The 26,988-nt window shown below is 38.9% G+C and overlaps 2 protein-coding genes across 2 annotated transcripts in view; both read left to right on the forward strand.

Moving 5' to 3' along the window:
- Positions 1-16,673, forward strand: part of LOC109034384 (uncharacterized) — a 286,237-nt gene extending 269,564 nt beyond the window's left edge. The window contains exons 9-11 of the mRNA XM_019047502.2: positions 9,005-9,115; positions 10,200-10,403; positions 12,679-16,673. Coding sequence (XP_018903047.2) covers positions 9,005-9,115; positions 10,200-10,403; positions 12,679-13,008 — 645 coding nt within the window. The 3' untranslated portion in view covers positions 13,009-16,673. The remainder of the gene's footprint in view (positions 1-9,004; positions 9,116-10,199; positions 10,404-12,678) is intronic.
- Positions 16,674-19,820: 3,147 nt separating this feature from the next.
- Positions 19,821-26,801, forward strand: LOC109034330 (tax1-binding protein 3 homolog). The gene is made up of 4 exons (XM_019047410.2): positions 19,821-20,178; positions 22,028-22,156; positions 22,709-22,786; positions 23,358-26,801. The coding sequence occupies exons 1-4, from the start codon at positions 20,122-20,124 to the stop codon at positions 23,466-23,468; spliced, it is 375 nt and encodes a 124-aa protein (XP_018902955.1). The 5' UTR covers positions 19,821-20,121; the 3' UTR covers positions 23,469-26,801.
- Positions 26,802-26,988: the final 187 nt, after the last annotated feature.

The raw sequence follows: 26,988 nt of genomic DNA on the forward strand, positions 1-26,988 counted from the left end.
TCGAATTGTTTAGCTTCAAGATTCGAGAATTGAAAACATCCAGTCAGGAGCATTAAGTTTTTCAAAGTAAAAAAACGCTATTATCAGGCAAAAAAAAAAAAAAAAAAGCCTCAAACATCGGTATTTCTCAGCAATTTCTGTGCACAAAAAGAATCATTTTCGACGATGAAACTCCTAAACCACGTATCTCGTTTACGGATTTTAAAAATCTCCCCTCACATTTTCTTTGCTTAAAGGCGAAAAAATACACATCATTCCTCGAAAATTTTTCAGAGTTTACCTCGGACAGAGAAGAAAAATCGCGGAAATTTTAAAGAATTAACTTTGAGTATTTCTTCATTTAAAAAATAAAGTATGACAGGAAGTCTACAACGTCGCAAACCGAGATAAGTGGTATGGAAGTTTCACACTAAAAAAAAAAATATCGGTGTATTTACTAAGAAAAGGGCAAAATTACCAAGAATTCAGGGTTCTATTTGATCCCAGTTTTTTCATGGTAAAATTACCACTTATGGAATCGGTAATTTTACTAGACCTTGGTAAAAACGCCAATATTTTTTATCGACTGTGGTAGAATTACCGAGATAAAATGGCAATGTTACCAGGAATTGATTACCAACAAAAGTGGTATTCTGACCTGAAAAAACAGTAAAAATACCGGTTTTTAGGTAAGCTTACCAGTCTGTCTTGGTAAAATTACCAATAATTGGTAAAAAAATTGAGATGGTAAAGGTACCAACGGACCTTGGTAAAAACGCCGAGAATTTTTTTTCAGTGCGCACCATCGATATTCAATAGCGAAAATTTGCCTACCATGTATATCGCAGAATCTCACTTAGAGTCAGTTACTTAAATCGAAAATTCCCGACCATTGCATGGAACTCCATTGTTCAAAGAACCCTTGTTTATAAAACAGTCGGAGGTTGTGACGAAACCACCCACGAGTGGACCAACCGACAACAGGATAAAAACCTCTACGAGGAGCGAAGCGAGCGGAGAGCATAGGGCGCTTAAGTGACAATTACTGTAATTGTGTCTCAGATAACAGTCCTAACTTTTATGCTCGTTCCCGGCTTCCGATGCGACAGGGGTCGCGTCGACTGCAACCGAAAGAAGGCGAAAAGAAAAACAGGGGCAAAAATCCTCGCGGCCCCGCAGAAACTTTTATTAATCGTAAATGTTTGGGCTCGCGGAAATGTCATCAAGCCGCGGTTAAACCCCTCGGTTGCCAATTGGACCTCGCCCCGATTCGGAAAATCGAGCGGTGTTCGAAAAAATTATTCCATCTGGGTAGTGTATTAAAAGCTGCGGGCCGCTTGTTGAAATTGATAGACAAAGCTATAGACAAAGAAGAAATAGGGGGAGGTGAGCTATCCATTTGGTTGAAATGGTGGTTCCTATAGACTGAGGGAGAAAATGGTGGAATTACTATCGGGTCTCTTGTGTGGTGCCGTTAGTTAGTCCATCTTTTACCTCCTTCGTCCATTGCACCCACCCGCTTTCACCAATGAGATCTCTCCATATCTCTTTTGTATTCTTTGTCTGTAGCTTTGTCTATCAATTTCAATAATCGGCCTGCAGATGCATAACATCACCTTCCAGCCAAAGTATCACAAGTGCCATGTGACGTTTCAATATTTCCGTCGCTATTTTATTTGTTTACAGAGAAATTGTTGGTTGAATCTGTTGGAACATTTCACTGAATTTTAGCGGCAGCACAAAGAAAATTCAGTGAAAGTCTCGGACAACTCCGTTGAACGATTGAACGTAGTTCATCAAAAAGGAACCACCCCTCCCCCCATTTTTTTTTTAAAAAAAATGGAGTTAAGGGTGTTTTTGAGTTCTACTAGTCGTATATATTCTCCTTTCAAAAATTTAAAGTCGAGAAAAGAAAATTAGTCAGTGTTAAGAGGGGTTAAAGTTTTTTTTTCTACATTTAGCCTTATGGAGAAAAGACTTCAAATCTATTTTTCTCAGTTTCTCTCCGTAAAAAAATAGAATGGCGGCGGGAGGTAACGATATCGTTTCCTCGCACAGTTTATACCGATAAAATTTCCGAAAAATTGCGCGAGGATTCATTCTGCTTTTTCTCGCCATAACATATCCGCAAATAGCACTATTTGTCAACGCTGTTGCATACGAAAGATATCAAGAATGAATTCTTAATACGATATGATGTGTGCGTATTGAGAGAAATGAAATGGAAATTGAGAGACTGTAAAATAGAAGATTGCCAACAAAATCAGATTATTGAATTCGCAATTTTAACCTTAATTTTATTTATATCATTGTTTTATTATTTTTTCGTCCATTTTTTTTTTCAATTTTATTAGGTATTTGAACTTGAATTGCCTTTTTTTGTGCATTGATGACACGCAAATACAATGAAGTGAAGCAATATGTTTCACAATCCCTGGAGGAAAAAGTAGAAGGCCTTTTGTGTTCAAAGGATGTCCGTGTTGCAGACACAAGCAATTGCAGGCGCTCCGGTTTTCTTAATCACAATGCCTGGCTGCATTTGCTCGTGCTCAAGGGATGTCAGCGTTGCATGGATAATAACGCTGACGATAGTAAATCTAGAAATTCGGGTGAACGAAAGTCGTTTGGGAAGCGTGTCGTTGCAGCGTCGCCAAATAGTGCAATTTGCGGAAACTTATAATCAGCAATGATTTGTTAAATTATAATATGTCCAACTGTTGATCAGAGACGTTTCTGGTAGACAATTTTGCGGGTTCCTCGTGCGGATGTATGATCCACGATAACAATGAATTGAAACAATCGCATATGAAAAGAGAACAAGTAGACGACATAAGGAAAGAGAGAAACAAAGAAAATGAGATGAAGAAAAAGGAGGAAAAAAAGAGAGTTTAGACGAATTATCAGGCTTATGCGTGTAAAACGATCCGGATGAATGCTATTTCCATTCGTTGTAGAAAAGCATTGCCAAGAACTTAGCTCGATCGTCGCATCGCATCCAGTAGCGTGGCGTGCCGTGCGACATATCGACTGATTTGCCATTTAAACCTATGGGAAAGGATCGATAGACAGGATGTTCGTAGCGAACATCTTAATGATCGATTCTTTACCACAGCTTCGAATGCAGAAATATCGATAATCGATCATTCACGCCTCGCCATCTCGATCATCTGATCGCGTCATCTCGTGTTCGTGCCTTCACTTGTAAAAAAAACCTTTTGGTTCAATAGTGCAGTTTCTTGTCGCCGGATTTAAGAGTCTTGAACTCTTGTTTCAAGCGGATTTTGCATTGTTTCAAGCGGATTTTGAATTGAATCACTGCAAAATACGCTTGAAACAAGTGTTCAAGACTCTTAAATCCGGCGACAAGAAACTGCACTCTTAAGTCAATGCACCGCGGCATTGGTCCAAGAGGTTTTTTTACCAGTGTTGTGCCGCAAAAAAGTTGGATTCCCCGTCAAAAAGTATCACTCGGTGCCAAGATTCACCAAAATCGATCGACCAGGAGCCGAAATAGCATATTGAGCCACTTTCGGGCATCTTGGATTTTCGATTTTTGAAAACTTGACTGCAAACTTTAGTTTCTTGTCAAAAAATACCCCCTGTATACAATGAAAGCGCTGAAAAACTAAGCAAGTTTCAAAAACAGGTTTCCATTCAGGCGAGCCTCTTTCGATAGCCACATTATTAATGATGATAATTCTATCTTTTCAAATCAATTCAGGCTTAAATTTTTGTTACGGGCAATAATGGGCATAAAATATGCAATTTATAATTTGAAATACAGCCGTTAACAGGTTGACCCGTCTTATACAGCAGAGAAATTCGTTTGAGTTAGGTTCGAACCTAAGAATACAACTATATCAACTTCGGTGTGTTGCACAGTATCACACGCATTTGAAGGCGTTTTACATTGGCTCGACCGCGACCTACGGAGAGTGGAGTCGATGTATTGATTTTGAGTGCTGCTTACGCTGCATACGTTGAATGCAATATGATGAATTATTCTCTTAATTAGTGCTACTTAAAACTATTGGTAATTAATAGCTCCGTAAGGGGCTAGTCGTACATTTTTCAAACAATAAAAAAAAAAAAATAAAAAAAAAATAGTGTTACGAAGAGTCTACAAAAATGACATTTCGATTTAAAATAACGTTCACCTCTAATTAGTTATTCTTTCTAAGCGAGGGAAGTCATCTCAGAAGCTTTCAAAAGCCGTAACGAGACTGCTTTTCCCCGAGGAAAGAGTAGGAAAGTCGGAGAAATTTTAAAATCTCTCTTTTTCATTTCCTTTGCGACGAGCCTGGGTTGATTTCGTTTCGCTCCGCGGCGAAAAATCTGCCGTTTTTCGCGGAAGTCTTCGGGAACCCGCCTCGAGCGCGGGAAAGAGGAAGCTCCGTTAATAAATTACCGGTAATTTCATTGTTTCGGCGACAGCTTTTGTTGTACGGCAGCGCACGGAAGAGGAGAGAAGACACCAGCCCAATGACTCATCAATCAATACTTTATTCTGTCACTTAGCACCAACCCGAAGCATTGCTCTCGGGTCCGTTGCCGGATGAAAAAATAAAAAGCACAGCCAGTGATTTCAGCCACGATCTTTGAGACCCTCGTTATGGATAAGGAAAGAACAATAATCACGGCGGACATAACCTCTCTTGGATCCTAAGTCAAAGGCCAAACTCATATTTGGTTCCTAATTAATAGGTCTACACGAGGCTAGCTGTCCATACTCTATTCACAACGGTATTCTAGAATTCTACCGTGCTAAGCAAGAACGCCGTAAATCCATCAAGATTTTCCATCGTTTCTTGGAACTTAACACTTTATAAAATAAAAACTGTTTCACCCAATCACCTCAAATTTTCAAGATAAGTTCTTGATAGCATTTGCAAAAGAAGTCTGTAAAAACATTGTCCCAAGGCACACAAGTTTTCCTGCTATGATACATTGTTTCCAAAAAATGTGAAATGGCGTTTACGGCGATTTTGCGTCACGGCAGAATTACTGGACGGCGTTAATAGGGATCAAAGTTTCTCGGGAGAGTTAAGTGCCGGGAACGGAAAAAGCTCTCGTGGGAACGTTCTCAGTGGCCTTTCTGAGTATGAGTGATTACCGTGTACGGTGTAACCCAATAATAGAAATTTTCAACGGAATAATTGCGATATTTCGAAATTTAGTTGCGATTTTTTTACGATTTCTTGGCGAAAAAATCGCTAGGATCATCAACATCGATGAATGAGCGATGAATCTTGTCGAAATTGTATCATGATTTATCACGATTTGTTTTCCACGACATTGCGATGAATCCCGTCGATGAAATTGCGATTTTACCGCAAATTTATGCAATTCAATTGCAATTTCTCGCAATTTTTATTCGATATTATTGCAATTCATCGACGTCGATAAAATCGCGATATATTCTTACGATCAATTGCAACTTATCGCGATCACTGCTGCTTGGGACGTCATACATGGCTCCATACTGCAAAATGGATAGCCTTAAGTAAGTAAGTCGTATCCACGTAGAAAGTTTTGAAAAAAGACATATGTGGGATAGGTTACATCTGGGGCCGAATTTTATCGGCTTTTTCACACGGAGTGCAACATCCATCGATGAATTCAAACCGCACCATCGGCCAATCAGAATCGCTAAATTAAGCCGGACTTAAGTGCAGTCGAGCCCCGTCCTAAGTATATTTAAGTACGGTGGAAGGACCAACAAAATTCGGCCCCTGATGTCTTTAAGTTAGATAGGTATGCAAACGAAATATTCGAAGGGCCAACGGGAGGGCGGATGCCAGACATGGAGAGTACTCACTAAAACCACCTAAGGCCTACTAAACTTCATACCCACTGCAGTGTTTTCAATCCTTCTGTACATATGATCCTTTTGCTAACTGCAATTTTCCCGCGCGATCACAGTTCAGAAATGCTGTGACCATCTGTAGAGATGTAGAGGGAAATCGTGCTATCTGCTCAAGTTACTTAAAGCGTTCATCAAGATTTATCTTCCGTTGCATTATTGTGCAAAACTTCTTGTATAGAATTTCTCCAGACCCAACTTCTATGCGCCTATTTCACCTAAATTCTTCCACCATACAGATCAGTCCTTCTGAAAAAAGTCCAATTCAGACATGACTGTTTGCTTAACACCTGCCAACTGGCATCTTACCTATATGACTGGATCCAATTTAATGGATTGCAAATCCCTGAATCTTGCAAGCACCTTACTGCGGTCTCTCCTTAAAACTTGTGCATGGGCTCGAAAGTTTTCCCCAGAAAAAACCATTAGCACCATCGACGATGGTCCATCACATCTTTCGCACGCTAAAAAATGTTTATTGGAATTGTTGATGAGATCGCGAACTCTTCGCTCTGGCAAGGACTCCATTGTCTTGAAATTCTCAGAATTTCTCCAATGACTTGACAAGAACGGGGGCATCTTACCCCGGAGCTCCCCACCGTGCTGAGCGGAAACCGCTCATGTTCTCATAGGGTTTCATTGTGAGATACGCGGTTTGCGCCCGGGAGGGCAGCGAGGCCGCCCACCCGCGTCTTCCCGGCCGGAGCTCGCCGGCGAGAAACTTAAAACCAATATTCCATTTTCTTCATTATCGATGATTTTTGTGCCACGCCGACCCGAGCGACGGCATCCCGTCGGTATTCCTTGATTGAAATATTTCCGCCGTAAATTATTTCACTTGCGCCCGGCCAGGCGCACGGGTATCTCACACGCTTGGCCACGTGACCCCGATCCTCGACGCCTTGCCGCGTTCCGACCTTTTCCTCCGCTATTTTTGTAACCCCCCCCCCCTCCTGCCCTGGAAAAAAAACCACATTGGATCTAGAGTCCAGACTCTTAAAAAACATTGACAAGAAAATATACTCTTGATTCAATCGGATTTTTGCTTGAATCAAAACTAAATCCGCTTAAATTAAGAGGCTTGGTTCTTGATTTAAGCTAGATTCTGATTGAATCAAGAGTACTTTTTCTTGTCAATGTTTTCAAGAGTCTGGACTCCAGATCCAATGTGTTTTTTTTTCTAGTGCGTCTTATAATACCAACCCGAAGTGGCAGTCCTGAGCTTTTTATTCCTATACCTTTAGAAAGGAAATACCAAGATACCTGTCGTTACCCTGTCGTTTTCATACATTTTCCGAGCCGTCTCCACTCAAGTAAAAGTAAATTACGTGAAATTTGCGTCCAAATGTACCAAAACTTTTTCTAAAAGTCTGGTACTTTTTTAATGCATAGAGGTCCGCATGAACTCTCAACGACCAAACTTTGAAAATTATGATGCTATTTCCTTTGGTTTTTTTTTTTTTTTTTTTTTTTTTTTTTTTTTTTTTTTTATTTATATTTGAGTCCTGTGAGAAAAAGGGAAGTTAAGATACCACAAATAGCCACAAATGGGAAAGTCAGAAAACACAGAAAAAGAAAGAAGTATTTCAGACCGGGACATTTCCCTCGATTTATAATTCCAAGTGTTATGTTAAACAAAACGATGAAACAAGGTTTTTCCATTACTTACTAAACGCATGCTGAGATTTGATGCGGAGCTTTCATTACTGAAGTGCGAGTGGATGTGGGCATGCGAGGGTGTTTGCGGCGCACAGTGGATCGAGTCAATCAGAGAGGTCGAACACGAAATTTTCGACTAAAACTGCACTTTTTTATGTTTATTTTGCCAAATTTCAAATTTTGAGGGGCGATTCTTCAAGAGAATTTCACGAGCAAACCAATGAGACCATTTGCAACACCTCAAAATTTTGTAAAAACGGAGTTATGAGCTTTTAAGTTTCCAAATTTTGTCCGACCTCTCCCATTGACTCGATCCTTTGTGCGGCGGGGTGAGTTGCTTTGAGAGGCGGTATCTCAGCCGCTTTTCGTGAAAGGTGGCTCCATTCATCTTTTCCCATTTTCCCGCCAGTGTCGGGTCAAAGTTGTCGCACTGCTCCTGCAGCAAACGTTTTTCACGTTAGAGAACTATGCATTTTCCCCGAGGTCCGGCAACGTTGTGGCCTGCACTCGGCAAGATCTATCAATAACCTTCGATCTGTTTACTTTCTATAATTCTGTTTTTTTTCAAGACTCGACCACCTCCATCTCGCCCATGAATTGGCAGCGAATATTAGTTTCACTCCAATCTTTCTTTTATTTTTTTATTTCTTCCTATTTTCTTTCTGTGGCTCAGGTTTATGGGTGGCCTGAAAAACAGGGAATTTATTGTCAGAAATTAGGTTTAAAATTTGAAAATAAGGAAATCTCTGAAAATTTTTGTAACTCTAAATGTGACTTATTACGGGGAGGGAGACTTTCGTACGCGAAAACTCAAAAGAAAGGTATTGACACAACTGCTTTAAGGAATGTTTTGCGGCCATTTGGGCGAGAAAAAGTCTAAAATTATTGATTTTTTCCGTGATTTTGGGATAACTAATCACTTCCCATAGGACTGGCTACCGCTACCTCCAAAACCACGAATGAGAGCGACTTGTTAGTAGTAGGTTTCTTAGTTCTAGAAAAGAATTAGAATATTCGTATGATTAGGTCAAAATTTGCTGCATTAGGCTCAATTGTGTAGTGTTAGGCCAAATTTAGTTCAATTATTTTTACATAGTTAGACGTATACCAATCTCACAAATATGAGTGGTTAACAAGTTTTAAAAAAAAATATTTTATGGCACCGTGGCATACCTAAAAACTACCGGCACTCAGGAACAATTCTGTCAATAGGCAGTTAGACACAACGAACCGCCGGAAAAGGAAAAGTGATGAAAAAAGGAAGAAAGAAAAAAGCAATACGCTGTCAGATCCCGCGTTTAGAAATTTTAGATGTGCCGGTACCCTCGACAGGAAAATACAAATCGTCGAATTTTCTAATGAACGTTAATCGATTTTTCCTTATTGCTACTCTGGAAAGTTTCATTTGTACGTAAAGTGATATTAGCTCCCCCTTCTCCCTCTCTTTTTCCCCTTCTCTCACTCACTCTCTCTCTCTCTATAACTCTCTGTTGCTTGTTTCAGGGATGCTTCATTCTAAATAGAAGGATTTACGAGACTCGGAACTTTTGCTGGATGTCAATTCATCGTGGGCTTCTCCTGTCTTTCGTCGCGCCTGCCTTCATTTTCCTCACGGTAAGTCGATATATCGATTGATCTGCCATTTAAACCTATGGAAAAGGATCGATAAACAGGGTGTTCGGAACGAACACTTTAATAATCTATATTTTACCATGACTTCAAATGGGGAAATATCGATAATCGATCATTCACGCCACGCCACTGAATGTAACCCAAAATCTTCGCTCTTTAAGTTTTAACGTAGAATTATCTCGGGACCTGTGCTTTAAGAAGTAAATTTTTTCCAATCGATGATATTTTCAGGCAATTCATTTAAAATTATAAAGATTTTTGGCGGTTTTGATGCATAACTGTAGTGAGCAAGCTCATCCCTATCTATTTAAAATTCGAAAACTAACACCGAAAGCCCCTCCTGTAGAGACCCATTCATTGATTTTACCTAATGATAAGCGCCTGCATTTTGTGAGGTATGCAACGCATGTACCCATACCAGTGTAAAATGAATTAGTGGTATCATGCATCAAGTCGCTATCGTCATACGCAGCAATGCAGCGTTTATCAAGGCGTTATTCAATGGCTTACGTTTAGAAGAATTCTCATTTAGTTGATACAAATTGATTTTCATAATCAAAAATAAAATTTAGAGATTTATTAAAATTTAAAAGTTGAATACACGCATTTTTCTTTTCTACACGGATTGTCAAAAAATCCCACGTGCGTTGGGACCAAAGTTTAGGTCATATGGATCTCTGAAGTTTCCAGATTGAGCATCTGAACACTTAAGGTCTAGCTGTCGAAGTTCGGATCACTCATCTGAAACTACAGTTCTTACATCTGAAGTACTTCAGATGTGAGAACCGAAGTTTTTCGGATGTGAGAACCGAAGTTCTTCGGATGTTAAAACCGAAGTATTTCAGACGTAAGCACTAAGTTTCAGATGTGTGATCTAAACCTCAGCAGCTGGACCTTAAGTGTTCGGATGCTCGATCCGAAAACTTCAGAGATCCACATGACCTAAACTTGGGTCCCATGCAGAAGTTTTCTACAGGCCTAAGAATTTTTGTCATACTATCTGCACAATGTACGTTGAGACCTTTGTATAATTCAGTAATTTATGAGGTACGTATTTCTCTCTCAGGCGAATACAACGCTCGGAGCCATCGGATACACCCGCTCCAAGTTCCAGTGCCAACAATCACCGAGTGTGGACCGGAAAGCTCTTCGAGTGGCCGTTGTCCTTCTTCCAGCTTTCATTTTCGACTGGTTTGTCGAAATCGTCGCGTTGGAAAAATCATCGGCTCTCGTCTTTCCGCTGCTTTTCGTCGCTAGCAAAGCCTTCATTGTAAGTGTGTTAGTGGTGTGATGACATTGAAATTTCATAAACCCCTTGAAATTGAATTTGTCAGAAAATTAACACAAAATTCGAAATTGTAGCTCAAAAATTCATGTCCAACCTCTTGTATTAGCTCGTTCGATCCACTGTGCGCCGCAATCAGATTGTTGAATCCGTCACGCATTGGCGGATCCAGCAAATTCGCAAGATTGTTTTTTCTCCCCATTTGAACGTATGGAAATGTATCGATACTTGGAGGGGCCAGGTGCTCCGATAAGAATCGATTACTTAGCATAGATTAAAGTGGAGGAAATCCAGTGTTGCCAAATTGCTGGATCCGCCTCTGCCATCACGATCCATGGTCCATTCATAGGTTATTCAGGCGAAATTGCGCGGACCTAAAATAAATTCGGAAAATTTTTCGAAACTAAGTGCACTTTCTACTTGTAAAAATGCAAGAATTAAAAACCTCCGAGCAAGCTCATCAGCGAGTACAACTCATTAAACTGAAAACTTGATAAGCTATTATTTGAAGCAATAGAGAATTTGCATGAAAAAATTGTATTTCTGCATCTGAACGTTCCTAATGAGTTGTGTTCGTATTATTTCTCATGATTTTGTTCCGATCTAGATAAGGGAAATTGTAGAAAAATGAATTTGAAAGTGAGAAAATCTGCCGCCTTGAGACGTCATCAGCGGGCCGGTTATTAGAATTTTGTGCTTGTCTGGCGGACATAGGTTAAATGGCGGATCGTAATTGGTCGGCTAAGTCTTATCGCTGCTTTGTTGTGCCTTTGTCAGGTGAAATTCACGACAAGCTAAAGGCACCTCTTGAGTTCCCGACAGTATGTCGTCTATTCCACCCGACAAAGGCACGATAAATCAGCGATAAGACATAGCCGACCAATCACGATCCGCTGTACCTATGTACTCCCGACAAACACACAATTTCAATAATCAACCCGCAGGCGACGTATCCTTTAACAGATTAGGTGATGTGTTCATGATCTCTCTAATAATTCTTCAGTTATGAAACAAGGATATTCTCTTTCTCAGTTCACACGGTAGTTTTCTAATAAGGTGATTCGTCAAGCTTAAGTGATGTGGTCAAACTGGCATGAGATATATTGCATGCCAATCACTTGAGCTTGAAGAATCACATTAAACATTAAATTCACACAATTTCAGACAACTGCAAATACGAGTACTCCACTATGCAAAAACGATCTGTCTGCTTTTCACTGCGCAAATCTAAAATTGCGTAGCAGCACTTTAAATTGGGCTGCATTTTGCAATTAGGAACTCCAATTCCTGACTCGTCCATTAAAACGCACATGTCGGTCGGGAGACAAATGGCGCATGCGTTGTTTTTAAACTGAACCAGTAATTTTAGTTCCTAAATGCAAAATGTAGCCTTAAGGTGAATCGACGGACGCCATTTTTTGTGTCTGAGCGACATGCGATGTATCGCGTCGATCGGCTCCAATTTTTCAACCACTCGTCATTTTTTCTCGAATTTGAGATCGCAAATCTGTTGTCAGGATACTAAAGAATTCACTTACCAATTTTGACAGTTAAGTTCAACGTAATAAAGGTGTGGTTTTTTTTAGAGGAAAATATCGCATCCGAGTGCAGTTTCGATATCAGTATTGAATGCTATACTTTTCCTCTAAAAACCACGCCTTTATTACGATAAAGTTTGTCAAAATCGGTAAATGAATTCTTTAGTCTCCTGACAGCAGAATTGCGATCTCAAAATTCTAGAAAAATGACGAGTAGCTGAAAAATGGAACCAATTAATGCGATGTATCGCATGTCGTTCTGACACAAAATTTGAGGGCTTTTTTTTTTTTTTTTTTTTTTTTTTTTTTTTTTTTTTTATCACGGAACAGGGTGGATCGCAGTGGAACGCACTGGATCGGAATCCTGGGCGATCCGGACCGATCCAAAGTGTTCCAAGTGATTAAAAAATCCAAACTTGGAATTTGGTTTGATTTGTTGGAGACGGCAACTTCCTCGCATTAGGTTAGGATCACAGTGGATCGCGAGCTCGCCCCACCTCGGAGGAGCGATCCAGCGTTCCACCCTGATCCACCTGGAACGCTTGGATCACGGCTGAGGAACGAAATAAAAAAATATCGATCTTCATCGCGATCCACCGCGTTCCACTGCGATCCGCATAAAAAAAAGCCCTTTGGCGTCCATCGAATCACCTTATGTAGGTTGTAGTTGGCTTCGGCTTATAATCTCACGAGCTAATTCTGAGCATTGTCTTGGCCGGCAGAACTGGTTCATATTCGCGTGTTGGCTGCCGTCGGACCAGTCGTGGATGGACCTGGACGACGAGTACGACGAGGACTTCGACGACCTCGAGGACGAGATGGCGCCGGCGCTGGTGAAGCTCAAGTACATGGCCGACGCGGAGGCCCAGGCACACGCACACGAGCACAAAGGCATGGACGAATACAGGCTCCCGTACTACCACTACCCCGGCTACCCGGGCGACGACCTCCCCCACCTGCCGCTCCTCCACGACACCGTCGAGACCTACAAGTGCGGCCGCAGGGACGTCTGCGACCTCCAGATGGACCCCATCTCCACCATCTGCTCATGAACGGAGCCCAACGAGGCTCAGCGCCAAACAAGTGCCAAATACTTCCCCTTGTCGCAACAAGATGGAAAGGCAGCGTTATAGTTTCCGTGTAGATCATTGACGTATAATACAATCTAGACCGCGCATTGGGCCCGACTTTAGGCGGGAAGGTAAGACAGCTAGGGGGGTAAAGACGCGCCTTCAGCCTAGTTGATACCGCCGGATATACGAGCTAAGTGTACCCGTATCAGGCAACGGCACTGATAAGACTGGCATTTCCATTGTCTCAGTATGTATTGCCGGTACACTTATTGGGTGTTGCTGAGTTGCCTATCGTCTCGCCTGAAGGGACTCTAGTCTTGCCGAAATTTCCTAATGCGCGGTCTAGATTGTATTATACGTCAATGGTGTAGATGCCGTTGCACTCGGCTTGAGGTTTGGGAACGATTCCTCGAAACGGTAGCAGAAGCAATGTGTTGATGAGGTCGACCAGCGGGCTGATTGTTGTAATTGGTAGACAAAGCTATAGATAAAGAAGGCAAAAGGGATAAGGAGGAAGTGGCGAGTCGTGCTATGCGATTTATCGATTGATCTGCCATTTAAACCTATGAAAAAGGATCGATAAACAAGGTGTTCGCAACGAACACCTCAATAATCGATTCTTTGCCATAGCTTCAAATGGGGAAATATCGATAATCGATTATTCACGCCTCGCTACTGCAAGGAGGGATCCTATTGGTAGAAGCGGGTGGTTTCAATGGACATAGGTTGTATAGGTAATAGACAAACGGCATCCCAAAAGAGACCGTATAGTTAATCCATCAGTCTTTACTGCTTCAGTCTATAAGAACCACCCATTTCAACCAATAGGATTGCTCCGTACTCCCTAGGTCTCCTTTGTCTATCAATTTCAACAATCAGTCCGCAGAGCCTTTGTAGGATGTCTTTACTCTGTAGTCCTTTTCCCACGACAGAGACAGAAGTTTAAAATGACTCAAGTAACGAAATTTGTGAGGTGTTGACCAGCTGTAGGATCGGGGCGAATTGGGGCTCATTGATGCCTCATTTTGAGTTCCTCTTTTTGATCGGCAACAGTAAGCGAGACTTATAGCTTTTTTGGTAGAAAATTTTGCGATGACGCTATGCGCAAAGATGGATGATCGTAAATAATTCTGCACTAAATTTAACTGCTTCGAGTTATTAGTATGGCGTTCAAGAATCGTTATTTATTAATCAAAAGTTTCAGCTGAGCGTATGGTGGGAAGAGGCGCCTTCAAATTTGTGGCTAGGCAAAAATCATCTCTCTCGGCTATTTCGCGAACAGCCGACGGACTAGTAGACAAGGTACAAATTTAAGCATTCTGATAGATTTTTCTTCACGAAAACATGCAAAACACACCCTTGCGACGAAAATTACTGAAACTAACTCCCAAGATATTTAATTTTTGTTGACGGGTGAATTTAAACCTCCCGCTCATGAAAATCGAAACTCTAAAGGAATCAAAACGCGCAGGAAACGTTTCTGTAGCAGTCCCTGCGGTATAAAAATGTGGCAACCTCACTTTTGGTGCTTTAGCTCAGCTGTTTCACGTTGTTAACTCTTTGAAAACTCAAGATGGGGAAGGAACTTTGCTCTATTAAGAAGCCCGCCAAAATCGTTGTAGTTCGCGATTTGATACAAGAGGAAAAATGTTTCTCTTGTGAGCGGAGAATTAAAATTTTCCATAAGCAATGCAAACTAAAAATGTTAATGTCTTAGTTTGGCGTTGATCGCAGTAATTTTCGTTGCTCAAATCGTGTTTTATATGGAATTTTGATTAAAAAACAAATATTGGAATGCTTAAATTCTTACCTTGTCCATTCTGGCCCATTCTAACAAACCACAGATAAAATGAGTTTGATACGATTAAGTAAGCCTTGAGAAGATTTTTTTCTGGTTTTATTATTTTCCTGCTGATTTTCTTACATTTTAATTGAAAATGTATGCAATGCATTTCTGATCACATTTACAGAACTTCCGAGTAAAGTATCCGAATAGCCAAGTAAATATTGTGAAGAAATTTCAAAAGGGAATAGGGAGATTCACATTTACTTTTTTCCATGAAAAGTTAATCATTTACGACGGTCTGTTAAAGCTTACTTATTCGAAGCAATTTCATCAAGCATCAAAATTCCTAATTTGAAGCTCCACAGTTATGTAGAAATTTTTCAGCTCAATCTTTGATTTCAAATTCGTGTATGCTCTTAAAATGTCTCTTCTTATACATTTTTTCGGTTTCGGAAAATCTCATACTTTGCAGCCTACGCTTGGATTCTCATCAAAATCCTAATTTTTTTCAATACCTATATATTTCAACTCTGAAAAAATCGAACTGCAAGAAATTAAAAATAAAAATAACCTGAATAATATTGTTGATTATTGCTCTCACCGTGAGATCGGATATTGCTCGAACGAACACCAATTTTAAATTGACCGCTACAAACTAGGGAACCCTATTGTTTTTATTCGTCCATTGAGAGCAAAATAAGGAATGAGGCGAACCACAATAAATTTCAGCTTTCCGCCACTGTAAAACTGTGAGTAGCAGCCGCCTGGTAATCTTAATTGTCAAATTAAAGTAGTTCAAGTGGAAGATTAAGCTTGAAGAGCTGAACACATGGTGAACCCGTGGAGGAGGTGGCATGAGGATGAGACAGTAAATGATCAATTGGGGTGCAATCTGTTTCTTTGTGAGACGTATCTATGAAGGGCTATTTGGCCCTTGTATAGGTAGGACATAATTCAAGCTGTGTTACTCCAAACTTGCAAGTAAAGTAACTCAACATATGTCTACATTCAACTGAATCAAAACTTACAAAGCATCTATTTTTTCAATTAATGTGTTCTCCTTCTTTCATCAGGATTTTTTGGTCTAGCTAAAGAGAGTTGTTGCCGTGAGTTCTACTGGAGGGATTTCTTCCGTTCATTGAACTCAGTAGAACAAAACGTTGCCTTGCACCATCTATGGATCTTCCTTTTAAATCTCGATTTTGACCTGCTTGCCACTTACTTACTTGAGTGCCGATTTAAGTAGCACAGTTTTGAATGAAGGGTCTAGTCTAACTTGAAATACTAACATCTAACAGACTGTTCAAATTTTAAGGTGACCACGCTGAACACTGACCCAAATGGGAATGTACTTTTTAATATTTTTTTTACAACTTTTAATTAAGTCCAATCTTGGCAAGTTGATTCGATTTTAATGCGTACATTTAAGTTCCTCCCATTGAAATGTCTTTGTTGACGAGTCAACATTTTGCAGTTTTTGTTTGTCCTCCTCCTCCTTTCTTCTTTCCTCTTCTCTCTTCCTCCTTGTTATTCCTTCCCTTTTTGTATCATAAAGTTCCAAAGGCTATGCCAAATGGTACATTTTTATGTTGAACCCTATAAAATCTACTAATTTATGACCTACTGTCACAGAGAAGGTACTAGGTCGAGCTCTGTGCTTGTTCTTTGTATAGCTCGCTGCATGCTTGATTTGCAACATTTTTTATTCTCAGATTTTTAGGACAGCTGCGAAAAGCAGCCAAGCTGTTTGTTTTCCACCAAAGTAACTTTAAAATACTGTTAACCTAATTATACTGTAAGATTGTTTATAATGTGGCTATTATTGTACAGACGATAATAAATACTCGTGTGAATATTACGTTCGTTTCTTTTTTTCACCATCCGGCTAGCATATGGTAAGCAGGCCTCCAAAACGGTCGCTATACGCGATGTTGAAAATCTGTTCAAAACATCTGACAAAGAAAATTCCAAGCTCTCACTGAAGTACCGAAGACTGACGAGTGACGTCTCTTAATTCGATCGGAATAGTTGCTCAGAAGGCGCTCTGAGAAACTATTCCACCACAGAAGTATTGCACAGTATCATACGGAAATGAAGGCGCACTAATGTTTAGTATCGCTCCACCTTGTAGAGTCCTACTAATCGTGCGATATGCGGCTCCTCTTCAATCGATTTTCGTAAAACCTGGTATTAGGTGGGATTTGTTGACGGGCCTCTTATATCTCAACTAAAATGTTCAAAATTCGAAGATACCAGATGTTGGATGTGGCCTAACATGCTATCTAGGCGCCTTTGAAAATATCCAACTGTGCAATCAAGGTATCTATTCTTTTGTCCTTTCAGGATCAAAATCGAGGTGCTCTCAACCAATTTAGGACTCGTTATCGGCGCGCGTTTCAACTTTTTTTGTGTTGAAACTCCTTGTGTTTTTATCAATTTATCTTTGTATTTCTATAATACTTCCTTTTTCAATTTCTCATTTGATCACTCGGAGGAATATAATTAACGTTCATATTCTGCACATCATAGACGCAAAAGCGAGCTGATAGCAACACTGATTGCAGTTAGTATGTTACGGCGGCTCATGAACTCTGCCGGCCCGTTTAATTCACGGGCTTTTTAATTTTGGATCCGTTCTTGTTGGTTCGGAGGTTCCTACAAATACTTCTTTTTCCCTTTTTAAGGAAAGTACACGAATAAACTTAAATGAAGCATCAAAATAATATTTTTCGTCTCATCTTGGAAAAATCACGGCAGATTCTAACTTTCCGTCCGAGTTGGAAGGGAACCTCATTAATATAATTTAGCGGGAGCATTGCGAGCTCGCGCTCGCGCCACCAAACAATCAAATCATACAAAATAAAAAGTTAGGCAATCGTTTGTTTGATTTGGGTAGTTCTTTCTCACTCCTCCTTCAGCCCGTGCAAACCTGGTCGGCGGAGACTGAAAAAACTGCCCGGATCGCGGGAAACTTGAACGCGTGTTGGCGCCTACAAACCTAACAGGGATACTTCACGCATCGCGCAATGCGTGAAGTATCCCTGTTAGGTTTGTAGGCGCCAATGCGCTTGTCGCGCGGCGTGCCACGGCGCTTCAAGCAACTATTTCGCAACAGAGGTGTTGCACAGTGTAATACGAAATTGAAGGCGCTCCAATGTATCAAGAATGACAGGCATCATTTACTAGTAAGGAGCTTTCCTCGCAAAATAAATCAAGATACTACGGCAAAAATAGAGAGCGATAGTCCAAAAAACTAACCAAGTCGTAGCATCCGTATTTAATAACGTTTAGCATACCTAATTTTTGAATTTCATTAAAGAAAAAGTGATTTGATTCAGGCGACATTCTTCATTTGACATTCTTGAGCGTGCCGTCAAGAAGATTTTATTTAGAATCAAGAATAAAATCGCTGAATGAAAGTGGGCCTCTGCTTGATGTGACTCTTCTTATTGTATTTGTATTAGCTTTCTTTCTTCTTCATACAAGCATTATTGTCTTTATTGATTTATGAGAAAATCTTCTCGGCGGTAAAAAAAATCATAGAATGTAAAATTATGTTCTTCGGCATTTTTTTTTTAAATTACGGCTCGATTGAAGACTCCAAAATTATGAACATTTTTTGTCAACATCATTCTACGTTTAAGTCACATTTTCGAACTTCAAAAATCCGAAATGACGGACGTGGCTAAAAATGCTATCTCGGCTCCTGTTCGATGGATTTTTGTGAAACTCAGTGTCAGGGTATGATACATGATATCGCATCGATTTTTTACGAGGAATCCGAATCTGAGCTTCGACTTTGAGTATTACGCGTTTTAAATCAAAATCTGTAAAAATTTAAAAAATTCAAAATTCGAAAATCCGAAATGACTGAAGTGGCTTAAAATGCTATCTCGGCTCCTGTTCGATGGATTTTTCTGAAATTCGTTGTCATGGAGGTATTTTTCGACGGGAAACTCGAATTTTTAGTCCATTTTTTAAAATTCTAAAATTCAAGATGGCGGACGTTGGCTAAAATGCTATCTCGGTTTCTGTTTGTTCGAGTCTTGTGAAACGCGGTATCACACGGTATTTTCAACGGAAAACTCGAATTTTTAGTCTATTTTTTAAAATTCTCAACTCCAAAATGTTAGATGTGGCCTAAAATGAGCCCCGGTTCTGGCCTCCGTTTCTGTTCGTTAGAGCTTTGTGAACTGCGGGATCAGGGGTACTTTTCGACGGGAAACTCGAATTTTTAGTCGATTTTTGAAAATTCTCAAATCCAAGATGGCGGACGTGGCCTAAAATGCTATGTCGGCTCCTGTTTGATGGATTTTTCTGAATCTCGGTGTCTCAGGGTATTTTTAACAGGAAACTCGAATTTTTAGTCAATTTTTAAAAATTCTCAAATCCAAGATGGCGGACGTGGCCTAATATGCTATCTCGGTTTCTCTTCGTTCGAGCTCGCTGAAACTCGGTTCCTCAGGGTATTTTTCGACGGGAAACTCAAATTTCTAGTCAAATTTCCAAAATTCGTAAACCCAAGATGGCGGTCGTGGCCCAAAATGTCACCTAGGCTCCTGTCGGTTTTTGTGAAACGTAGTAATAGGGTAACTCTTTCCAGTCAAATCTTCAAAATTTGAGAATCACGATTGCTAGAAACCAGAGCATTGTATGGCGGGTTATGAAAAACTATTTTTCGCAGGAACAAGTAACCCGCTTCTTCAAAAATAGCAACTTCACACTCATAAGTATGTATAGTGAAGAAATTTTAAGCCAGGATATTATTTAACTGACAGTAGGTATTCCATGTAAACTTTTGATGAGCCGCGGCCCATGTAGCCCCCCCCCCCCCTTTAATCCGGCCCTGAACTCTGCATGTAAAGTCGAAAATGCTTTGATCTGATCAACAGGATATCCGGAGGTATTTTTGAAATTCCCGCTATCTATAGGTTCAACTCGGAATAAATGGAATGAACCAGTCAGTGATCTTTGGAATGAGCATGAGCCTCCAGGAACGCTCTGGACTCTCTGGACCAGGGACGAGAACTGGTCCCTGTCTGGACCAATCATAATAAACCTACCCCTCACCCTCGCCCCAACCTTGCCCTCCTCACCCTTCACCTGATGCTGGTGAATCTTTTGACTTTGTTTACGTTTACGTTAAAATCTTCCATCCAGGCGGCCGGCCAATTTCTCAGTAATTATTTTCACAATTCTGTGCTTCACAGTATTGTAAGTGCAACTGATCCATACCTGGGTTTCCGAAGTTATCTTTCGAGTGTTTTTGTTTTGCTGTCACGAGTTTTTCTACACCCTTCTTTGAAATGTGTGCAAAAATGGCATTTCAGCATCAGGCAGGCACAGCCATGGAGTGTTTAAGCGTAAGTCTTTTTGGTATAAGTACTCGAACCTACTTTAAGTACAGAAATCTTATCGTAAGAGCAGTTATACTGATAGCAGCGGTACTGTCTTGCACGAGGTAAATCTGTCTCTTTAAGGGAGTAATATCTGCTTCACTTCAATGAGGTGACGCCACAGGTGTGTCGTCAAAGTACCCCAAATGCCAAGCGGTCGACTTTGTTTGCGTCACCTAATAACTTTCATGTTTCTGTGTGAACACGCAACATCTCTAAGTAATGACCACACAACCTTTAGACTGCTCAGGATTGTTACCAAAATTATACAGCATTTCTAACCTCACTTCGCTCCTCCTTTCTTTCTCTCGTTGGTTGCTAAAATGTGACACTATTAAATATCAAAGATATTGTCAGATAGAGCGGAGTCATCCTATGTTGAGACTAAAGTAAAGTCTCAGTTACCACTCATCGGTGGTGCTATCTGACTGCATAGCTGCGTTGTCAAAGTAAACTGCTTAGGATCGTTCGGCAATGGAATTACCCGATTCCAAACATTCGGTGTTGTTCGACTCCGTTTCGATTGCCTGATGTCCTGGACTGTTTACCAAACGGAAGTCAACGAGTCATCGGTCTCAGGATGTAGTTGAGAGCGTTGAGCTAACCTCTAACTGTAATTGTGCACTCAAAACACAACAGTTTTTAGTCAACAGAAACAACCGACAACACGTTTCCCAACGGGTAAGTCAATGGTCACGTGATATCTGTTAGCGTTGAGCACCCAACGCAAAAACAGAAAGTTTACTTCCACAACGCACCTCATGTATAATCCTGTTCAGTGGTGCTGATTCAGAGATAATCAGAGGTTGACATTTGTTTCAACATACGATGACTCTGCTGTAAGTTGGCAGTTGTTTTTTTCAGAATCTGTATTAAAATGCTTGGGTATATCCAATATCAAAACGCTCCGGTACATTGATATCTAAGTGTATCTTCACAGCCAGTGTTCCCCTTGTCATTGACACAGCTAAAAAAATTTCTTTAATTTCTTAATTGCGTGATTAATCTCAAAAAAAAAAAAAAAAAAAAAAAAAAAAAATTCTTTCAGTTTGCCAGCGATTGCAATGCAATGGTCCAACAATAATCGAGGATTGACCTCAGTACAGCCACTGGGCGCATAGCCGTAAATTGGTCTGCTGTGTGTAACAATCTAAAGGAAACAACTGCCAATTTAGCTGACAACATCTCTCATGTTTTTTATTGAGCATCAATGGTCAATCAAACGAAATCGCACAGCCCTTGTCTTAAAGGGACGTTTTCAGGACATTTTTTGTAGGTAAAAATCTCACTTGAGAGATTGAGTACCTATCCTAATTCTGGTTAAATACTTGATTTTTACCAATTTACCCTCTTCCGCAAACTTGTGGCAGGAGTATGAAAGCCTCATCCTATGAAGACATTACTTAGCTGCAAAAAATCCCTGAAGTTTTATTTCTCATCTTGACCCTGGGACAAATCTCATGAAAGCACCCTGCAGAGACAAGACCAAGAATCTTCACATTTTGGTCCTTTTGCCAATGCGTTGTCATGTGGTGATGTTAAAACTGAATAGCAATTTCCATGCTTTCATGTCATCTTTTTGATTATTTTCATTTTTAAAGGATAAAAACTTTTTTTATCACTTCAAATTTTTGCAGATAATTTTTCTTACTAAGATAAAATGTAACAAAGGAATGATGTACTTTTGCTACACATCTTAAAAAAATTTGCAAGGAGGAACATTTCTCACTTCTCAAATCAGCACACATATTTATTTAGTTTCACCCTAGAAGTATCAAATATACTTACTTACCTTACTTTGGTTTTTTTTTAACAGATTCCGATAACATTACATAAAGACACTGAAATAGATAGCGGTGGTAAAGAAGTAATGAAGTGTGGGTTCAAAATCGGAGGAGGTATTGACCAGGATTTTAGAAAAAGCCCTCAAGGATACACCGACAATGTAAGTCCTTTAATTTGCTGACACTAAGAATAAAATTTTATCTCAGTGTACTTGGTTGTGAATCATGAGAAGAAGTGATGTTAAATGCATTTCTAATTTTAATGAAATTTTTATTCTCTGAATTACTAGTGACTCATTTAAATGACTTTTAGTGGCTCAACTTAATGGGCTAACTTCCTAAGTATTTCTCAAACCCTCTCAGCTAAATACTTAACTGATAGGATGAAGTCAAAGCAGTCCCTCATTTTCATCTCGGCAATTTACTTAAAATACATTCTACTTTTCTGTAATGCTTGTTGTTTTTGGGCCTGACAATCAAATGCAAAAATTCACTAAAATTTCAAAAATTGGACAGCATTTAATGAATCAGGCTTTCCTTTGTTTTTTCTAAGCTCTAGTATTAGGAAGCTTCCCCTCTGAAAGTTTGAATCCCCCCCCCCCTCTCTCTTTTAAATTTTTAATTGGATGCAGATAGCAGTTGAAACAATCTTAACATTAAGCTGAATATGTATCTACTTTAATCTAACCTTAATTGTTTGTCCTCCATTTTAGGGTATCTATGTCACAGAAGTGCATGAAGGTAGTCCAGCATCAAAATCTGGCTTAAGGAAGCATGATAAAATACTACAGGTGAGGTCCTAGTCTTTCACTTTCTCGATAAGGGTCACTTTAAACCTCTCTATTTCAATTTTTTTGTATTCGTAAGATATTTTTAAGATGAACTAATGAGTTTCAGTGTACTAACCATTTGGTGGATGTGAGATAAATAAATCGCTAAAGAGTTCGATGATTCTCACAAGGGTGGCTGAACAACTAGCGCAATGACATTAAAGGCATCGCGTTCAAAAGAGCAACCAACCGTGTCTCATTCTCAGATTTTCCTTTCATTGATATGCCATAAGACAGCTGCCACTAAACCAAAAATAAAGATAATTTTAGCCTTACCTACTAGATGAGGCTAAAATTGTCTCTACTTTCAATATTTATTACACCTTGCTATTTGCAATAATGTTCAATTAAACCAAAGGGACTGCTCAGATGCAACTTGAATAATGTTCCTATCTCAACATCGACGTAAAATTCTTTTCAACCTAAAGGTATTATTTGAAGTATTTCTGATACAATTAAAGAATAACATTGGCATTCAGACCTCGCACCAAAGGTTAAGTTAAAATTGAAGTTATATCCTCTTTTTTTTCAGTGCAATGGGTATGATTTTACAATGGTAACACACAAGAAAGCAGTAGATTACATCAAGAAACCAGCGGTCCTGAATCTTCTAGTCGCAAGAAAAGGAGTTACGTCAACATGATTTTAAAATAAATATGTACGTGTTAATGTAAGTCCGTTTTCAAGTTTCAGTTGTTATTCATGCTTACCATCATTTGGAAAACCTCCTCAGGCAAACGAATGCTTCTCTCCCCTGAGAACCGTATTTCTCATTAGTATGTCTACTTTTTTCCGGAAAATTAAATAACCTCGAACCAAGTTAATTCCTATATCTTTCGAATTTGTCAGTTTTAGCACAGGGAAATTAAACCTGTTACAACTTTATGTTACAATTTATTCATCTCAAACTTAGGTCAGTTAACAAAAAAAGCTGTAGTAAAATTATTATCTTTGAGCCTCAAGCTGAAGCTGAAAAAGTGAATCAAGCCAATTTTCTAGGATAAAAAATATTGTGTGCTCCAAAGTTTGGCACCATGCCAATTGTCTGTTTAGTAAGCCTGTGAGGAAAACATCTACTCTTTTTTCTCCTGTCTTAGAGGACTTTTCAGACAATAGTTAATTATTTAATTTATCCGACTCATTATTTTTGTTCCTCTATTTAAGGAGTATCAGGATGAAATTGACCATTTTTTAAATTGTCCTTTCTTGCAGCAAGTTCTTTAATTGTATGTATTTTGAGGTCATGCCTCTTGTCTCTATCATAGCTTTTCAGGTGCATGTAATCAGTATTGTTTTATTGAGGTTCAATTACTCAGCATAATTGTTAAAAAACTGCTAATGGCTGCTGTTTCTGATTTTGAGAAAATCGCCAAAAGTTGTACAAGCCTTTTAATTTTGAGAATGGATTGTGCTTAAAAGCTAAGCTCCAAACCTATTACCACACCTCAAATCCCTATAAAACCCCAAATCTCCAGGAGTTTTAGACACCAAAAATCTCACATGACGAAAAAATGAACACCAGCGGTTTTCGCACAAGTTGATTCTGAAGGTCTGTTGAGTGTCATATTGTGATCATTTTTTGAGGCTTCTCCTTTTTTTGCCAGGCTTTCTACCTGGAAAAATTGTTAAAGAAACGAGGAGAAATTTCTGTTATGTTTTTCCTTTTATTTTAATTTGATCAACCATTCCAATTTTTTATTTTATTTTAAAGCTTCATACTGAAACATCTTTCAAGCATTATTAACTCTAAACTGTTTTTTTTTTTACTAATATAGACTTGTTTTCTGAAAGTGTTGTGGTGAAGTGATTTAGCTGCAAATTTTGTATTTGATAACACAAGCAAATCCATCGTGTCTCCAGGTCTAAATAAAATATCAGCCCAATTCATTTTAATTTTCCTCTCCTTTCTAAAGGAGCAAAGTTCAAACAATATAATAAGGTTCCTACCCACTGAAACAGTCGATTGCCTTTAATACTTATGAACTGACCATTAATTTGCAACAATTTACCTCACAACCTGTAGGACCTATAGTATTATTAAATGAACACAAACTCTTTTTGAATTGTTAGATTTATTCTTTCAACATTTAATGTCAACTCTATCTCAATCCTTGTTGACCAGATTTCTTTTAATATCCGTTTTCTGTCAAGTCCTTTTCACCTAGTACATTAACTACTCATGTCAGTGAAAATTCATTTTCTTGTAATCTAGGCTCTTATGTAACATAAATTTTTGAAAAAAAGCTAGTTTAATTGAAAATACTGAAGTTTCAAGGTAATTTTACTTTACTCATGTGCCATAATTGCTATGCAGTAATGCTGATCAATACTTAGTTCTAATTTCAACTACATATTTCCAATCAGGTAATACCCATTTTTATGACCGGTCAAAGGGAGGCCGTTGTAACAATATATTACTGGTCACACAGCTGTCTAAATATGCCCTACCTATGACTGATGTGCATTTTGCCAAGAAAAGAATAGTGAAGTTGAATCGGTCAATACTGTCCAAAAACCTGCACATCTACTCTCTTATAAGCGAATCTTACAAGCGAAAATGCAATATTCAAATGTTTTGTAGGTACGTATGCATTCTGAAAAAATTCAAGAGTTATCAGGACACATATTTGCTGTTTTGTCAAATCAACCTGTTCATTACATTCAACTTCTTTGTATCAGCTAAAATATACACCAAAATCACAGTTGACACTCATTGTGGTATCTGATTGAACGGCACTTTCTCAGGATTAAATTACCGTCAACACTAGCCAAAATGTTTTCCAACAAGACTTTTGTTTGAAACACAGCATACTTAACTACTCCTACACTACCTACTTGTTATTTGCATACTTAACTCCTTCTGAGTGAACCTTTTCTGATGTAGAAATATAATCATTAGAAGGAGATAATAATATTAGTACCAGACCATGAGTAACCGTCTTATTGGTAAAATTCCTCTTTCCCCGATTAGCTTGACTTGCTGTCCAAAACAACTCAGGAATACAAATATTTATGCCAATTGGAAAGTGAGAGAATCGACAATAATTTTCTCATATCAAATTTTTAGTGTTTTTTGTTCATGATGAAATGGCAAGTCATGTATTTATGGAGTAACAAGCTGGAAATAGTTTGGAAGAAAGTTTTTTTTACAGAATTATGCCAATTTAGGTATTCTGCTCTTGCTTCAACGCACGTATTTTGTTCCCATGTAATGTTCGAGAAAAGCATTGCTTCTGTATTTTCTGTGGCATATATACTTGTATCATTCCTGTTTTTGTCCCTTTTTATCCATACCTGTGTGTGTTTTTTGCCCCATGTCCTTAAAAAATAAGTCTATATCATTATCAATTCCTCAGATCATTGCCTGTGTTAAAATAAATTAACACGGTATCTGAGAAAGTTATTCTAACCTGCTTCTTTTAATATTTTGTTGGCTGAGAAGTATACCTACTATCTGTTTGATGGAAATAGTGTTTTTAAGATAGTCTACTTCTGAGTCAGCAACACTTTTTACCTACAAATTTTTTAAAAAGGCTGACTTTTAATGTTTTCAAATTTTTTTTTAATATCATTCGCATCATTTAAACCTTTTATGCAATAACTGATCACGTTGGAAGGATGCATCCACAATATTGGTGCATGCTGAAGTCGGGTAAAAGAGAACACAAAGTGGAATTCAGATATTACCCAGAGAATTATATCCAGAGTCAAACAGTGTGTGGCCCTGTTCACTGTTAATGTGCTCTGCCAACTAAATCAAACTGAATGGAAATATCTCAATAGTGTACTGTGAGTCCTCCTAAATACATCACAGTTGTGTGAACTCTTTTCATTGAAATTTTCATGTGGGTGGTTTTATTTCTCAGTCAACAACTGCAATTGTTATATCTTCTCAGTGTTTTAATTTATTTTCTACTTTTATATGTATTTACCTTTTTACTTAGTTGTTTAATAAATTTAATGACCAAATACAGAATCGTTTTTAATTTATTATTATAGTTATTCTTGGTTTATGTCTAAGAAACATCTAAATTTGAAATCCATTACGGAATTTATCTTTCTGTACATGATATTTTCCTTCAGTGTGAACAGGTGAAGTTTCTGTTCCACGTAAACTCTGGTACTAATGTAAAGAAAGATTTTCAGCTTTATGCTGAATTTTA

The sequence above is a fragment of the Bemisia tabaci genome, chromosome 4 (genome assembly GCF_918797505.1).
Source record: "Bemisia tabaci chromosome 4, PGI_BMITA_v3".
Taxonomy (NCBI): Eukaryota; Metazoa; Arthropoda; class Insecta; order Hemiptera; family Aleyrodidae; genus Bemisia; species Bemisia tabaci.

Coding starts and splice junctions, on each gene's coding strand:
- LOC109034330 (XM_019047410.2), top strand. CDS start 20,122: ATGTGTGCAAAAATGGCATTTCAGCATCAGGCAGGCACAGCCATGGAG. Junction 20,179..22,027: donor CAGCCATGGAGTGTTTAAGC/GTAAGTCTTTTT, acceptor TTTTTTTAACAG/ATTCCGATAACATTACATAA. Junction 22,157..22,708: donor CTCAAGGATACACCGACAAT/GTAAGTCCTTTA, acceptor CCTCCATTTTAG/GGTATCTATGTCACAGAAGT.